This window comes from Plectropomus leopardus, chromosome 3 (genome assembly GCF_026936395.1).
Source record: "Plectropomus leopardus strain MGB_pleo_1.0 chromosome 3, ASM2693639v1, whole genome shotgun sequence".
NCBI lineage: Eukaryota > Metazoa > Chordata > Actinopteri > Perciformes > Serranidae > Plectropomus > Plectropomus leopardus.
Window position 1 is genome coordinate 10,404,863 of NC_142178.1, and position 19,142 is coordinate 10,424,004.

The 19,142-nt window shown below is 39.3% G+C and overlaps 1 protein-coding gene across 2 annotated transcripts in view; it reads right to left on the bottom strand.

Annotated features, from left to right (window-relative positions):
* Positions 1 to 19,142, bottom strand: part of septin9b (septin 9b) — a 102,676-nt gene that overhangs the window by 80,985 nt on the left and 2,549 nt on the right. The window contains exon 1 of one of the 2 annotated variants that reach the window (XM_088075568.1): positions 18,483 to 18,710. The exons of the other annotated variant lie outside the window; for it this stretch is intronic. Coding sequence (XP_087931694.1) covers positions 18,483 to 18,504 — 22 coding nt within the window. The 5' untranslated portion in view covers positions 18,505 to 18,710. Of the gene's footprint in view, positions 1 to 18,482; positions 18,711 to 19,142 lie in introns of those variants that run through there. 2 annotated transcript variants of the gene reach the window in all.

Here is a 19,142-nt window from a genome sequence, read left to right on the forward strand (position 1 = left end):
AGAAGCAGAGCAGAGGAGGCAGATTAGGGATATTCGAGTGTAACTGCTCTGTGAGTAGATTTTGCCCCAAAAGGCTCCTCTGACTAATTCTAAAAAGATCTGAGTAAAAATGTGATTTATATAAGCCTATGCGGGGTAATTTATCTCTCTCTTAAAACCTTTAAGTTGGACTGTAGAAGATATGGTTTGGATGGCTATTTTAGTGTGTAAAATGTATTAATATTTCATTATATATAGTACGTCATAGTGCTAAGAATAAGTTAATTGCCATTACGGTACATATTTACATTTGTATATTTTTAATAACTAAGGCCTGAGTTGGGGCAGTCAACGTCAGAATGTTTTATCTATTTTTTAGGTGTTTTATTTAGTTTCACAAAGACAGACAGATGAAGGTTCATCATTTTTCTCACTCAAGCCCTATCCTCCATAACCAGTCCCTGCCTCATAGCATGAGTAATTTAAAAAACATCAACAAAAAGAAAATTCAACAGTCGTTAACAAAATACAAAAACAAAAAAAAAAAATTTAAATAGAAAAAAACAACTATTACAGATTTACATGTTTTTTTTTTGTATTTTGATTTTAAGGAAGTTTTGCCATATTGCATTATAATTTGCATTGGGTGTCTAAACATTGACATATATGGCCACAAACTAAAAATGCATTATAACACAGCATATCAACCAATAGTACCTAAAGCTGTCCTTCTTACCATAAAATCAATATGTGGTTGCCAAAAAAATGTTGACTCTTACATCTAGTAGATTTTATTTAATGGGATGTAGAGAGTGTTGTATTTTGAGGGCCTAGATAACAAAACTATTCAGAAGTGTATTACACTTATTCAGTTTATTGACTGTATTTTTTTTTTTTTAATGGCAACCTTTATTATTTAGTGCAAAAATGCTATTTAAGTACAACCACATGTACACAGCAACCAAAATCTACATTCTGATCAAGGTGATAAATAATCAAAACAGACTAATTCAAAATGAGCCTTTCAATGCTGAATCCATATGGAAAGCTGGATGCAGGTGCTGCGATGAAAGTGTGGTTTTGAAAATAGAGTGACAAGTCTCTTTTGGCTGCTGGCTTTTTTCTGCAGTCTTGTGATCATTTTCCAGACTTAAAATGCTGCAGTTAATCACAGGCTCAGGGTCAGAAAGACACATGAAACACACAACATGTGCTTATGCATTTGTTGACTCATTCTCATATGCACAACAAAAAAAAACACATGTTCAGACATACACGTAAAGCAGCAGCGTCCTCCAACCCTACAACCACATAGGTTTTTTGTTCCTGCTCTCTAATCCGACCCACAAGAGCGTTTTTTAAATACCGGTGACAGGAAATCAACACAAGAATGACATATATGACGGTAAATGGTTTCAGTTTTTAACATGTGGTTTACATTGTGAGACAGTTGCAGACTGGTTAGGTTAAGGTGACAAAAGTATTTGGTTAGGTTTTAGAAAAAGGTCATGGTTTGGGTGAAAGTAAATACGCTTATTATTTTACTAATATCATTTATGTAATGGTACACACAGTTATGTTACATCAGTTATCATAACTTAAAGTAATAACCTCAAAGTTTTTCATTTATATACATGTGTCCTGTGTGTAGGATTTAGGGGCATTCAAGAAATCTACCATGGAGCGACCATGTTGTTCTACAGTAGCCCAGAATGGACAAATTAAACACTGACTCTAGAAAGGGCCATTCACTCTTTCTCATCAGCCATAATTCTGTGGCAAAATGAGGTAACACAATGGTGACTGAACCAGTGGCTCACTGACTGCAATATTACATTAGCCATATGATGAACTAAGTGTCGATGGTGAAATTTTGGGGGAAAAACGCTGTATTAAGTTACTGCTAATGCAAATGTGACATTTCCTTACTTTGGCCTCAGAACAAAATGTTTAAAGGAAAGTTTATACACACACATACACATACATACACACACACACACACACACACACACACACACACACAGGCACACACACAGGCACACACACACACACTTGTGCCTCTATAGCCTCTTTTTCACTGCTAAAAATCAGCTAACGTGGCTTTTTAATGTAATTGAACAGTATGCTATCAGCATTCTAATTTTGGTGGAAAAGGGGTGCATCGTTGTAAGGACCCTCACTTTGAGGAAGCACACTCACTTGTATTAATGTAAACGCTAAACATGAGTTTGGAATTACAGAATTAATGTTATAAGAAATATCTGGGTATTAATTTAACTTACAACATGAAAATGTAGGCATTGAGGCATGGCAAAATCCCTTAAAAAAGAATGCATTTCTGACATTTTATAATTGTAATATATTTGTAATTTATTCATTTAATCATTATTCATTTTCCCAAATAATCTAATATTAGTTTATATAACATCCACCTGTTTTTTTTAATTGAAAAAAAGAATACATTATAACTGTTGGAACCATTTTGGTTTTACAGTTACACATTAATAAGTAAACCTGACTTCCTTGTGTTTCCTGGTGCAAGAAGACACAGTTCACTGCTGTTTTACAGTAAATGAAACTGTTTGAGCTTGTAAAGGACATAATTCAGACAAACTGATGCAAGAGAGAACAGACCGAGAGGGCCTCCCTCACTCATACCTTTCACCACCTGCCCTCTCCATCATCCCAACCTGCTGGCGAGATACAGCCGGACCCTCCCACCACACACACACACACACACACACACACACACACACACACACACACACACACACACACACACACACACACACACTAAACATGGCCCTCAAACTGAAAACAAATGCATATGAACACTTCACTTAAAACCAGACACACACAAGACTCAAAGGGTTATCTGAGCAGATTCCTCTCGCATGACAGTACACCCTGTAAACACACACACGCCCTCTCTCTTTATTTGACTTACATATATACCAAACGTGTAGCCTACATTTACATCCGACGACACAGGTGGTCATGAGGCACAGACAGCCACGTGTGCTTGTTCACTCATGCGGGACAAACACACACAACCCAAAAAAAGGAAAGAAAAAAACTATGTATCACACATTGACTACGGGTGGATGGCGAGCCTTGGGGTGCACATTAATGTAAGCCGTCACTTCAGAGCACGACCTATGGCCAAACGCGTGACTCAAACATGCTAAATTTAGTTATATAAGAGTCAAGCAAAAAAAAAAAACTCACCAGCATGCCAGCCAACACTAAAGGGATGCCTGCGGGGCAGCGATGCACAATGACGGAGAAAGAAACAGTGGGAAGACGATAAAAGATGAAAAGAGAAGAGGAGGAGCGGGCAGGGGATGTAGTGAAAGAGGTAAATGGAGGGGAAGAAGAAAGGAGATAAGGGGAAGAGGGAGAAGAGGAAGAAGAGCTGAGGCTGCTTGGATCACATGCGAGAAGGATCGAAACACAAACTTTAAAGGTGGAATTTTGCGCTGTGGCGTGTGCAGCAAACGCCTTGAGTGTATTGATTTGTAGTTCAGTGTCACATTAAATCTATCACACCAACACTGGATGGATGTGTTGCACATTATGGAGTGATATTGAGCTCAAATAGGCCTAACAGGCACGCTTAACAACACACACACACACACTGTAACTCTCTTTATTCCCCCAAGTCTCCAAAAACCTCCTTTCTCCAAACACAACAGATGAGGTTCAATGAGATGGTATAGCATGAAAAAGAGAAAACAGTGTGATGTGGTGATGCTAGCCACAGTCTGATGACCTCACCAGAGCGCTACGCGGCACTCATCTTCCCCCTGCCCTGTCTCCATCATGCCCACACACATAGAGAGAGAGAGAGGGGGGGCACTGTCCTCTTCATTTGTGTCCCCTGCTGCCGCTGCTCCAGCCTACACATCCAACCTGGGGCATGTGCAGCGACGACACAACTCTTCACATCACTCATCTACACAAGGCAAATTTTAAAAGCGGACCCCGTGCTCTCATGTAAAGCATGAAAAATCCGTTTTTGTAAATAAAAAAAGCTTGTTCTAAAAAAAGAAAATAAATAAAAATCTCTTAACGTCTCTTAACACTGAGAACCATCATCTGTAAGAATCACAGTGATGACGGTGTTTTTCTACAATAACAACTATGCGGCTAAATTTTGAAACTGGAATTCAGTCTTGACAAGCTCTCCTCTTAACTGCAGCGTACCATCCAGAATAAGCCCAGGAGTTATTCAGACACTGTAAGTACACATCAGTACAGCAATCTGGGAATAAGAAGACCTGATTGTATCTCTATTTTCCAATCAGACTTCCCAGCCAGGCTTGATGGCAGCCACATGGCCCCACATATGACTCCCACTGAATCTGAGCGAGCGCAGAGGAGAGACAAACAGGAGAGCTGCCGGTCTGCTGATGTTCCTTAATATAAACCCAATGCCTTGATGTTACATAGCATCAAACCTATTCATAATAATGTACGTCAGATAAAAATGAAAGTCATATCACTCGGTCTGCTTCCCATTCACTATTGTGGTATTTCCGTGCAGAATCAGAGCTGCTGACCTGCTGGGTTAAGTGAACAAAGTGAGCCTGGATTCAATAAAAAGGTATGAGTGATCGCCTGAGAACTGTAAACATATCATTTATATGCAATTTGTGAATCTTTTTCGGGAAATCCACTTTTGGGATTCCCATGAACTCATTTTACCTTTATGGTCTGCCATAGTTACTGGAAAATGCAACAAATTGTTCATAAAGTAACAAGAAAATTAGTTTACAGCTATGCTAGCAGCTCTGGGAGGCTAAACACAGCTGTGCTTTGAGCTAAATGTTTATGTTAGCATGGAGACATGTGCATAATTAAAATGCTCACTTGCTGATGTTTAGCAGGTATGATGTTTACCTTGTTCAGCATCTGAGTTTAGCATGTTTGCATGCTTAGATTAGCTTATTAGCACCAAACATAAATCAGCCAGATTGGATGGGCAGGGATGAAGGTGACAGAGCTAACCTGTTGTTTGTATTAGTTAGCAGCAGATGAATCCAATATTTTCATATTTTAAAAATGTTTAGAAATTCCAAACAATATGATTGACCAGAACTAGCCAACAGGGTTCTTCAGGTAATATCTATGTAAGGCCATAGCTGCGAGAGCATAAGGGCACCCATAGATACTACAGATGGAGAAGCTACAAGCTAGCCCAAAGAAAATGCTGAAAAAGTGATGCAAACATCAAGGATACTGGAGAGAGGTTTAAAAGAGACAGAACCTGCAAAGGTACACCAAGAGGCTGCAGCATCATCAACAACTTCAACTGCATTTGTGTCACAGCGAGTCAGCAGTGAGGCAGGTTCAGCAAAAAATGCCACCACAGCAGTCAGTGTGCTCTCCCACCATACTAATGTTAGCCTCAATCTTCTGCAAGATGAACATGAAACTTGAGCTCCAAGCTGCACCACTCATGCCCAGGATAATTTGGGCACAGAAAAGTTCCATACTCTGTCTGTTTTTGGAGAAAAGTCTCTATTTTAGTGCCGTTGATGCGGTTCATGGTGCCCAGCTTCTGGAGGTGATGCCAAGTGTGCTGACGACGCTCAAGTTTTTTACTCGGGAGTTTGTTTTTTTTTTTTTTGGAGGAAAAAAAAACAACAAGGCTTCTAAATCTATGAGAGAAGCTAATGGTGAGTTAAAGAATGTGTTATATTCCAAATTGAAATGAAGTGAATGTCTTTGTGTCATATTGGCAATTGCTCCATAACATACTGGAGTTTAAATCTTGTGCACTGAATTGGCAGCCTGTTGCTTCATTGATTTGGATCACGTAGTTATTAAACCATATCAAATGTTGAATTTGCTGCATACTACTCATTATACACATAATGATCTTTCAGGGCGAAATAAAGTGTTAGCTCAGGGTAGCCCATACAATTGCAATATAATTGAAACTCGCATGTATACTAAAACAAATTATGAAGTAGGCCTAAGTTTTGCAGTTCAAAGTACTGATTTATTACTTTTTTATCTCAATGTTCCTTAAGTGGCGGAAGGCATATTGCTACAGGGTACTTTGGGGTATTGCAGAGGGTTTATCACTTGATTGTAAGTGTATCTTACCAAAAAGGCAAGGATCATTGCAGCCATAATGCAGTGTTATTTTACAATGACAAAATATTGGCTTGCCATGAATTTAGAGATGGATTCTAAACATTTTTAGCATTAAGCATTTAATGTAGCATTTGGTGTTATTCAGTTACAAGGTCATTGTGTTGCAAACCGTTGATGGCCTTGCACTTTATTGAAAGCTTTTGTTATTATACCTTTTTATATTGCTTTTTTTCTACCAAAAATGTTGTGGACTAGTACTTGGCTGAAAAAATGCTTCAAAGGGGATACACTAATTTTAAAAAATGTTTTACTTTATCTGATGCCCCTTCTCATAATCCAGCCACATGGTCTGATGGGAAAGTAGTTTTGCAAATATTTGGTCATACATGTAAACCAAAGTCTTGAACAACACAAGAATTAGACCTGCCAGTGGCTAGCTAAAAAGTATGCTGCGAGGATAGCTAACAATTCTCCAAATTTTTACAGGAGCCAGGCCTAAATGTCCTTCAATGCCATGAATAATCCACTTAAAAGTAAAAAAAAAAATCCCCACAGAAACACTGACCTCTAAAATTACTAACAATGTATCACAAACTCAACCACCGAAGATGTTTCACAGCTCATGAAATCGGTAGTCAAAACAAAGTGCAAAACTCATGGCCAAAGTCATAACTGATGTTGAGTCAGCAACTGGCACCACTTCCAGTCAGCGCTGAGATGCTCTCAACCAACCCTCAGCGAGAACCAGAGAAAGTCATCAAGATAACCACTACATGACCCCGCTACTCATACGCAGAGAAGTACACTCACACTGTTCGTTCAGTCGCATCCAGTTCACAGAAAAGCCATTCCTTTAACATATAAGTCATGGAGGCTCCTCTCCTCCAGTTCTTTGACAATTTAAATCCCACTCTCGGGTCATTTGGACTATCAGAGGCTGTAAAAGTGCTAGTAGTGCAGTCTGTCTGTCCCAGCATGGCTGTGGTAACTGCTGGCTATTTCCTCCTCGCCATAAGGTAATCATTAGACGTGAGAGGGAGTTGGCAGTGGAAGATGTTAAAATGGGATATCCTCAAAGTTCCAGATCCCTTGCAGGAAAGAGTCTGTTGTAGCGATTGATAAATATATAGACACCGTGTGAATACTGCGCATAGAGCAGAAGCCACCTTTCATCCATTCTGCAGGATTTTTCTAAGAACTCCTCTCGTGGTTTTGAGTGGCACTGAGGCTAGAGTTAAAACAGCCTGAAAAGTTGGCTTCACAAATCCATGTGAAATTAGTTAAGCTGGAACAATAACAGTCTGTCAGCGGTGCTTAGTGTTTGTTACAGTGTGTAATATACCTCATTTTGCTCTGTGCTCTTACCATCCACACTGCTTAACTGTGCATTAGGTAATTGACTAAAGGTAAGCTTAGATGGAGCATGGATGAGAGGAGCAAAGCTATGCGATTTCACTGATTATCATAACCCGGCCACATTAGCCCGAGGCCCGCTGCTTTCACCTCCATCTGCGCAAATTAGCCTGAACTGATGGAGGGATGGTGCTGGAGAGAGAGAGAAAGAGAGGAGAGAGTTCCTGTGGTTCCCTGTGGCTTCGGACCTCTGTAATCAGCATGCCAAGCTCCTGATGTCTAAATCCACAACTCGGACCCAGACAGTCTGCACTGTACGCTACACAGATGCATACACACACATATACACAAGAGATATGCACATGCATACACACATATACACACACACAAACACACACACACAGCAAGCTCCTGACACATGAGCTCTGTGGTGATCTCTGTGAATGTGGAGTTTGGCGACGGAGCACAGCCCAAATAAATGCAAGACGACTGAGCGTGAAAAACATACTGTATCTATGCAGTGTTACGCAATGTCATGTGTGATTCATTAGCATCTGAGTTTTCTGATTTCCTAATAAGATCACTTAGATTCAAAACAAGGGACAAAAAACTTCTTGGTAGGGCCCAACTGACACTGTATTTTTTTAAAAAATAATTTTCTATATTGATTTGTAAGAGTAAAAAAAATCTGATCAAGCTCCATCAGCCAATTCACAGTTTTTGACATAAATACATAACACTAAAACATTTAATAAGGTTCCCATACGTGCTGATGTTAATATATCTGTGATAAGCTAATATGAGTCCAGTCAATTTATCAATTAATCATTTAAAGCATTTTTCAGGAGAAATGCCAAAGAAAATGCAATCCAATCACCACAAAAAATGCTAGCCTTGCTCATTTCTGCAAACCATGGTTACATTACATTTATATGCCATTATACATTTAAACTTTACATTACAACAATGTTATGATTAATGTGGTTATACTTATGCATGAAAATCACTCAGTTATGGTAAGAAAAAGATTATGTTTTCACTTAAAATACCCGGTTTTGGTCGCATAATCCCAACTAGAAAGACAGCAATGTCTCAGTAAATAACAACCACTCTTCATGGCATGATCCCGGCTGGAAACGCAACATCTCTGTTAAAAAAACAAAACAAAAACAAACATAAAAAACATGCTTTTTGTGGCACAATGCCAACAGCAAACCTAGTGATAACTCATGAAAAAAAAAACCCAACAATTTTCTCAACACTTTGACAGCTGGAAACGCATCGATGCTTTGTTAAAGAACCACTACTATCCATGGCAGGAAACGCAGCAACGTCACAGTAAAAAAGTTACTGCTTTTCATGGCACAATACTGTGTGAAAACTACCATGTCTCCTGAAAAAACAACCACTTTTGTTTGGCACTATCCTGGCTGAAAATGCATCGGTCGCCATCAATAACAACTGCTTTTTGTGGCACAATCTTTGTCGGACACACCGTGAGAGGTTGCTAAAATACCTCCACGTTTGATGGCCAAAAAGACGCAGGAAACACAGCAATGTCTCATCTTAAATCAACCACTTTTCCTGGTACTATATCCTGGCTGGAAACGCAGCAATGTCACAATACATAACAGCTGCTTGTTGTGACACTATTGCTGGTGGATACACAATAAGATGTCGCTAAAAAACACCAACAATTGGCGGCTAAAACGAGACTAGAACAAAAGCAATGACTTTCTTAATCATAACTGTTTGTTTTGTTTGTTGGCAGGCGCCTTGCTTAGTTAAATGTACAAATGTAACATATCCGAGATTTGCAGAAATGTACAATGCCAAACCTTTTCTGGCAACTAGGCTGGAAAATGCTGCTTCAACCTTTTCAACTGTGAGAATTTGCTGGTTTTAATATGTAAGAAGACTGAATGTCTCTGGGTTTTGGACTGTTGGTCGGACAAAAAAAAAATAAAATCTGATGACATCATCTTGGGCTTAAGGAAATTGTGACGTGCAGTTTTAACTGTTTATTGATGATTTATCGACAAAACCATTAATCAAGAAAACTTCTTTTGCCAGTGTACCAAGAGCTTAATGTGAAAAAGGTGTCAGTAACATTTTGGCCAAAACTCGACTATGTACATACATCACTGGAAAAGCTTTCGTGATGAGCCAAAAAAACCATTTGAGAATCAGAATCAGCTTTAATGGCCAAGTATGTGTGCACATACATGGAATTCGACTCAGACTAAGAATTTTAAATAAATGGGAAATGCACAGAGTTCAAGAAAACTGTAGGTGGAAACCATTGTTGAAAAAAAAACAATTTCTAGAATTCAAATCTTTGTTGAAGTATGAATGGTTTCAGTGTTATGGTTGGAAAAGAAAATGTGCACATCATCAGGTCTAATGTTAAAAAAAAAAAGGATAAGGTCACCTTTCTTTTTCTGCCACACATTAATTTGTATACACGCGTACACAAAGAGAATATAAATGTTTATGTTATTCCTTGTACTACATCAAATGATGACAAATGAAAAATAAGAGTGATGCTCCCTTTATGATCAGCCTGTGTTTTATTAATGGCATCTGCTTGTAACATCAGGTGTGTCTTTGATGAACATGCGGCTAAATCATTCACGACTGGCTGGCTGCTCATCATGATAAGCAGCAGTGACATGGCCTGTTTTCATCCTTATGTTATTCACGAGTGGGGGGCTTTGTTAAACTGAGACGTCATCGTCGACCATCTCTATTTATAGCCAAGCTCTTACACAGTGGCAGATGATGTCATACTCGTGTGCATGTGCAATGCGAGGGTCTCTGGGACTATTCAGCAGGGAGCGAGGTCTTCATGGTACGCATGCATTGTTGAAGCATGGGTCAGCCTTTCAGAGCCCGAAGCTAAGTTTAATCAGATAAGAATTACGGCTGTGAAGAGATAAACTGGGAGATAAAACCAGAGAGAGACGCAGCAAAATCCACGTGTCACTTCCTGTAGTGGGAGTGAAAGGATTAGGCTAATAACTGAGGGAGAGTTAATCTAAGGGGAAAAGTCCTTTCCATGAGAGAAACTTTTGTTGAATAACCGGTATCTAAGGCAGCCCTCGGGGGTTAAGACAGTGAGCGTTTGTACTTGGCACTCATGACAGAAGGCTGATAAAGGTAGTCTAATACTCACGGAGGCTTTCACGCAGGGGTTTTAATGTGATAAGGATTTTATGAAGCAGAGAGCTTGGCAGCTTGACTCTTAGGTAGTGAATTAAGTAGTAGCTCACCGATGAATAGCAATGTAATAAAGACAGCTTTATTGTCACAGGGAGTAGTAGTGAATGTGGTGGTGGTCCAGGCCAACGTATGACTCAGACTGAAGGGAATCTAGTTCTGCTGTCACTGAAGAGCCATTGTTGAGGTGAAATAAAGAGCTGTATTGACTCTCCTCATCTGCTCGCTCTCTGTGGGACCTACTGGGGTGGTTTAGTGGGAGGATGGATGACATGATGGATGCTGCAGTTTAAAAGTGCCATGTCATGTTTTAAGAAACCAGAGTGACTGTGCTGATTTGTGACCAATTAAACTCAGTCTCGTGTTGGTGTTAGTTTAATAGTGATGAGCGGTGACCGTGGATTAATATATCCACTCTTACGACCTGCATGAGTTCAGTGCTAAGGCAATTCATTCACACAATACGACAATGGAAAGAAACTGATGGCAACAGTTTAAATAATCAATTGAGCAATTCATCATAATAAAGTTGCCTTGAGCCCTGGTAATTAATGGTAGATATTTTTCAAAATTTTCTTGAGATTTACTATAAAATAAATGCATCTTAAATATTATAGCCCTGCATGGATTAAGGCACTGTAACTTGATTTGGGGAACTCATTCCAAAACAGTACTTGATTCTGACGTCCGTCCGTTCTAGAAAAGGGATCTCTCCTCAGTCACTCTTCCTGAGGTTTCTAGCATTTTTTCTCCCCATTAAAGGGGTATTTTGGGGACTTTTTCCATAGTTGCTGTGACAGTCCAAGGACAGAGGGATATCATGTGCTGTAAAGCCCTCTGAGGTAAATTGTGATTTGTGACAATGTGCTTTTAACTGATTGCTTAAAATATATACATAAGAGTGATGTGGCATTACATGGTTGCAGACCTCAGTCTAATATTGATATGATAACGTAATGGCAAATATATGCAAAATAACTGCTGCTATTATGTGATATTTACTCCAATGAACTGTGTTCTGCTGCTTTATGAGATACAATTTTTCCATGTTTAGAATGAAACCTTCAGCTTCTTTTGCCAAACGTGTAATCACTGATTTTTTTGACTTCTTGGTAGAAACTTAAATAACTTTGGCATATCATCACCATTAAAGTTGATATGGCAGAAATCAATTATTTGCACATCCAGCAGTGACAGAGCAACATTATCATTTATTTGTAGTCGTGTTTCTCTTTTTTTAGCTCTGTTTTTGGTCTCTACCAACTGCTTGGGAAATAGCTGTCTCATTTGCTGCTAAATGTTCCAATATGTTGACAGCTAGACTCTGGCTAGACTCTGGAGTCTGTCTGCTGTTTGGTGTTAGGCAGATAGTGTACAATCGGTTTTTAGAGATTTTGACTCTGAAAATAGCTACCTATTGCTGCTATTACAGCAGTGAAAGTAAATCAGAACTGTAAAGCTGTGGGCCTGAACAGATAAACAATGAGCAGAAACTAACTATAAAGCCAAGACAAGCTGCAGATTCAGGTGATAATTCTCTGTAGGTTCTTCACTACAAGCAACCCCCTTCACATTGTCAATTCATACATTGTTATTATGAGCGCTTTGGGTTTTAATTACAATTTGCTTGGAATCGTTCATTTGGATAACAGAATTTTGTAAAACGATACGTGAGATTCTATTACGATAATATGATCATATTATCGTAATAGAATCTCACTGAAATTTTTTGGCAAAAATCGAGCATCTTTAATTATTTTGTTTTTCGACCTGCTATTTTTACACTTTTGGTCTCTTTTGGAGACAACAACTGAGCGAGCATGCTGCAGCCAACAGAGGCAAAGCCGGCTGCAATGTAATCGCTTGTGTCATGTTCGCACTACTAAATTATGTCTACTAAAACTGTTTATTGACAGGCTAAATTTATTAAACTACATGTTTGACAACATTATGAAAAGGATCAAAATCACTATCACCAAACCAACAAGACTCCACTTAAATAAACTTAAAATTTAGTGTGTATAAAGCCATTATATTTTCACAAGTATCTGTGAGAATAAAGAGTCTATTTAACCAAACCAGAGTTGGTAATTGTTGGAACAGTGGAAAGACAACCAAAATGACTTTTGTGAGTTTTATTTTGTTATAGTTGGCTAAAGTGTTGGTTAAAGTGTGTTTTACAATAATAAAAAAGTGTGTTTTACAATAATAAACTCTGGTGGGTTTGCCAATGGTGATTTTGGGGCAGTTTCTGTAAGACAAAAACGATTTTACTCTTTAACCAAAAGGTCTATCTCTGTTGTGATCCTCTGCATGATGTTGTCAGACACAGATAATAATCTGAGCCTGTCAGTGGCAAAGCGAGCACTTTTAGTGGACATAAACTGACAGTGTAAAAATGCCCTCAGTGGTTCCGTCAAAGTCTGTTTTGCCGCTGCTATCTAAAGTGCTCTTGTGCAATAATGGACTTTTTTTTTAAACTGTTATTCCCATTAGTCACTTAGACACAAACACATGTGAAATATCAAGGTTTTCCTTTTAGTCCCAGTTGATAGGACTTGCATTAATCTCATTAGAAGTACATGCCCAGTCTGACATTCCCTCAAAAAACTCAGCTTAGTCAAATATTTTAGTGTGTGTGGGCTAAAGTATGCACGTCACCCACTACGTCTAATCCGGCAGGCTAAATCCTGTCCATCACCCCCTCGAGTGTGCAGCACAGCGCTGAGATGCTGAGTCATTGTAACAATTAGCCATTTCCTTGTAAAGTTGGCAGATGAGAATGCCTCCCCTAGACACTCAGCATTGTGGTGGTTAGTGAATGTTTTATATGACGTTGTTGGACGTAACATGGCAACCTAAAAACACTACATCTGTCAGTTCCATCCACAAGTCAACATCAAGTACACTTTTTAAGTTTTTATTAAACCTCCTTATCAAAATCCACACAACCAGCCCCCAGCCAATGTTCGCCACAAAGGAGTCTATTCAAGCTGAGGATGAGCCTGTTTTGTAAAATGAGCCAACCATGAGAATATATTGTACAGCTGACTGGGATCTCTCATGCGTAGGAAGATAGAAAGAAAAAAACGGGGGAAGAACAGCGCATTTACTCCGCTGGGTCTCCCTGTTCATTCAGGGTCACATTACTTGAAACTATACAACAACGTTGGGTACATTCAGTTCATTAAGCCCAACAAGCTCCGGGTCTCAGAGGACTTTCCTAAATGAGAGCCAACATATTTTTGTTGGTGATCTGTGGGACGACACAATGCTCCCACTCAGAGGGTGAAATTAAGCTTGAGTGACTGGAGAAAACATGGATCTAATGCACTCATCCCAGAACATGTGGGGTAAAAGACAGAGCTTTGAAGTTGTATTTGCATGTAGTTTTTGGAGACTGTTACTGAGGTATTGCACTGCTTCTATGCATATATCCTCAAAGAAAAATACATCAAACATGTTTACGATAACATATGCTGATAGGGATTCGATATCAGGGTTTCCCACACATTAATTTATTGTGCCCGCCTCAATTGAAACATCTGCTGCCACATACTGATTTTCTATTTTTGGAGCTGGACCGTTCATTAGGAATATATCTACTGTTCAGTTAATGATTGCACAACACTCTCGGAGTGCAGAGCATACTCTGGGCACAGTGAAAATGAAACTTAACCATTTATTGCACTGGGTCTAAAAGTTTGCAGCAGCTGCACTTCTCAACCATCGATTTGATCAACTCTGACCAGATCAACAGAACAGTTATCCACCACGCGACTCAAACTCCTCAAATTGCTGCTAAGGAAAAAGAGATCTCATGGTGAGCTCTGTCTGTGCTGCGTTCACGGACCCGCAAAAAGGAGAGGACACAGAATGAAGAAAAAAAACACACACAAACAAATTATTAAAAATACAGGCAATTACCCCCAAAGTTCTTGGTCTGTATTGACCATTTTAGCTCATAATAGCTGCTCTCAATTATACATTTGCACAACTTTCAAACATCTGCAACTGCACTTTTGGAATAAGTTGGCAGATAGTAGACGTGATGGTCTCCCTATTACAAGCACCTTCATTAGGAAGCACAATATGGTATTGCTAATTGGGTTCTCTGTCAGTTCAGCCATGAAATGCTCCAGCCTGAAAGATAATTTGACACCTTGAGGTCAAGATAGTGCGTGGAGAAACTGCTGGAGTTACTATGGGCCTTGAGCTGAGTGTGGCTGCCCCGTCTTTTTGTTTGTCTTTCCCTGAAGAGAGATCAGACTACCAGCCGACCTAATGATCAAAGTACATAAAAACCTCAGGGTTCAAATACTCTGCCTTTTTCAGTCAACAGAGAGAATTTGCTCTGCCTTTTAAGAATGTTGGTCGAAAATTACTAATTGTGTGAATGCACAAGTTAATATGGCCTATTTATTTTCTCACTCAGTCATTTCTAACATGACAGCTGCTCATTCTGCAGCACTGAAACTTTAACCTTAATGCAGTGGATTTAAACATTATAATCAAGAACTACATTGAGGTCTGACACTGTTCCATAAAAAAGGAGACATAAAAATCATTTTAGTTTTTTGACAAATCAAAGTGAAATTAATTTTACTGATTGAATATTATCGGTGATAAATACCAATATACCAATAGACTAATCTATCAGCTGTAATATATCAGCAGTGTGAAACAAACTTCAGGAAAACAGAATATATTATTTGTATTTGTGTGTGTGTGTATATACATATCTATATATATATATATATATATATCTATATATATACATATCTATATATATATATATATATATATATATTCTCTCAGCTGAGAATTTGTATCACTCACACACTGACACTGATTATGGAGGGATGCTACTCTAAGAGGCTGTGAATGACGCTTTTCAGCTGATTTCAAACCAAAACTCAGGTTAAAAGGGAGCCACCTTCACAGGACAGAAAACTCTGGATTTAGACTCAACATACCTTGATAAGACACTAATCTTGCTTTGTGGTAAATCCCTCTGAAAACTGCTACCAACACACACCTTAAGCCACTATGCCCACTTTCAGCCTCATCAGAAGTCTGACCACCTACCTAGCTACAATTCGGCTGCTGGATAAATGCAACAGCAAACAGTTTGAAGGTGTTTGTATAGCTGTGCTATGTCAGTGCAGGTGCAACAGTGAGGATCTCCAGAGATAGAGACTGACAGTTAGTGATAAGACTTCTTAAACTGGCCAGTCCCTCTAAGGCTGACCTCTCAGTCTTGAAAGGTCAAGCAGTAATTCTTTGCGGCTCCAGACTGCCGCTGTGTTTGTGATAGTTGCTACGTACATCTACGTACATGGCTAAAGCTGAAGTAGGCAGGGTTTGTTTTTGCCAAACCAGACTTCTACACCTCCTCTTGGCACTGAAAGTCTGATTTAATGGCGCAAAATACAGTAGTAAAAGCTGCTATACCCTCTTTAGCAACAACTGCCTACACTGCAGAGCAACTCAAAAAGAAAGACAGACTCATCAAACAGAGAGTCTCAAAAGAGTCTGACAATAAACAATACTAAACATGTGCCAAGATCAGCCTCAAAGTCTCAAATCACAGTGTGTCCTCTTAAAGTACTTTCTAAACCCACATATTTGCAAAGTAAACAGGACAGTAACTCACATAGAATTGATGCAAAATAACGGCTTTGGGATCAGAATTACATCCAGGATGACTGAAATGAAAGGCTAGTATCTGCACAGGTTACTGTATGAAGCTCCTCCATATGACCATGCTTGTCTGGTGGGAGGGGCTTGGGAAAGAAAGGAAAGAGCTGCAGGAGGTAGTCGTATTTTTTAAGTCTTGTGAGTTTTTATGACTCTGTCCAGTGATGGCGTGGCTGGAAGCATTATGTTTTTGAGTCCATCCATTCCCATTCTCGTGAATGTGAATGGTATCTCAAGAACACCAATGGGAGTATCTTCAAATCTGATACAAATGTCCACTTGGACTCAACGATGAACTGATAAAATTATTGGTCGCAGGTCAAAAGTCAAGGTCAGTGTGACCTTGTTCATCTCATTCTCGTGAACGCAATATCTCAAGAACACCTTGAGGGTTCTTCTTCAGATGTAGCACACACATTCTGGACTGTACAATAAACAGATTAGAATTGGGTGGTCAAATGTCAAAGGTCAAGGTCACCATGACTTTGTATCAGTTTCATCTTTGTGAACATCAGAAGAGGGCCTTGAGGAACAAACATCCACTTGGACTAAAGAATAAACTGTTTAGAATTTGGTGGTTGAAGGTCAAAGTCAGAGTTGTTTGTTGGTTTTGCTTTTCCAGAAAACAACCTGCCTACTCAAGTTTAAATACTATGGTAATCTGAATTTTGGCAGAAAATCAAATGTATACCACGTGTAATGTTTGAGATTTAGAATTCATTGTGGTTTAAGTCCAAAGAATAAGGATCTGAGACTTGGCAGTGGGGAGTTGAATGCAAAATCATTTGAGTCTCAAGTTTGAACCTGGTTAAATAAAAAAAAAAAACAATGACATGTTAGCCTTGCATAGCCACCCAACTGGAATGTCAAAAACACACTATCATCACACTCATCTTTGAAAAGAAAATGATGAAATGACATGCAATTTTATTGGTCACCCAGTGAAAGACTTTCAAGTTACCCAACAACTTAAAAACAGATGTCGATATAAGCGTTGTCTTTTGTAGCATGACTGAACATGACAAGCTTTTTCCTTAAACACATATGCTATAAAACTGAGGAAGGCTGATACATTTGAAACTTTATTTTGGTTTTGTATAACCTAAAACTTGTAGCGAAAGGGTCGCTCATTAGTATGTTCTACAGAAAAAGGGTATGCATAATAAGCTTAGCTTTTTTCCTTTAAATATATTGCCTTCTTGTTATTTATTCCTTTTTATGTGTATTCTTTTTGGAAATTAGTTCATAAGTACCAAAATAAATTACCACTACTAAATTTGTGCCGTTTTCAACACAGGCCTTTGCAGCATCAGCTTGTGCCACATTTCTGCGTCTGTTTAATCTCTTTATTTTTTTCCCCAGAGCCTCTCCTGTGTTCCTAAATGTTGAGAGAGGGGGAACGCACAGATGGGGCCCAAGCAAAGCTAGAGATGTGTTGTATAACATACACTCACACACACACGCAAGCACACACTATACTGTGTCATGCATGTACAACAATACAGAAGCAAACTTAAGCGCACAAAAGCACTGACATCATGAGCAAGCAAACGTCTGCAATGTGTGTAAAAGCTACACACACACACACACACACACACACACACACACTCATAGCAGCAGCAGTATGAGTCCATGTAGAGAGCGCAGCCTGAGGGGGCCAGTGCATCCATACAGAAGGTCATGCTGAGAAGGACAGATGATGATGCACATCAGACTTTAATAGCCAGGGGACCCCGAGGTGCTCCCCTGGGTGCTGCACACTCAGCCGAAAAACAAACTGGCCCAAAACAACAGAGCAGGCAAAGTGACAGAGTTTGGCAAGTTGGAATGTGATAGAAAAAGACAACTCAAGACAAACAGACATACATTTCTGCAGAAATTCATCCAAACTACACAATGATTTCATAAATTGTATCCATATACAGCTTCTGCTGTAAAACTTAACATGCAAAAACACTGGCTCACATGCTCCAGAAGTAGGTCACATTTTACATGCATAATTAATACTTACAATCACGTTTCTGCATAGTTTAGATCATATGATATCTGGCTAAATAAGTCAAAGTGATGCAACCTAACATCACTGCAGTAAGTGTATTTTAGTATACTTTTAGTACACTTTCTACCTGAATTTGGAGTCTTCTTCATGCTCTGGCGTTGCTGCTGGTCCACTTCTCTCAATCGTCAGTAAAAATCAGCACCTCGGTCCTCACGGGAAAGCCGGGACTGCCCGCCTGACGCTGCTCCGTCGTCCAAAAACAAAACTGGAGTCGACTTTGTTGTCTCAGTTTCTCTGCACTTGTTCTTACGCGGCTCGCTCCAAGTGCGTGATGACCCGGTGTGACTGCAGGCAGCGCAGATGCAGAAATGCCGTGTGATCCGCTCAGCTCGATGATGTGCACTTTAGTTGAGAGTGTCGAGACCGCACGACCATGGTAAAATAACTGTGAGCGCGGGGGGTTCCACTGATGCGCTTTTACGCACGGAGCCAAATTGGACAAAGAAAAATAAATATAGCGAAAATTAATGACTATTAATTAAAAAATAAAATAGAATTTAGGTAATGAACTATAAGAGGAAGAAAACAGCGTTGGTGTCACCCCTTCTCGCGGTAGTTCATATCTTCTCATCGTTTGCATTGCAGATGCGTTTATCATGGATAGTCACTCGGATTTTCAACTTATGGATAATATGAGTTTTTGAGAAAAAAAACTGTGAGTTGGCGACTTTGCTTGATCGATTGACTTACTAAGATACAACTTTGCAGACAATGTGCCTAATGCAGC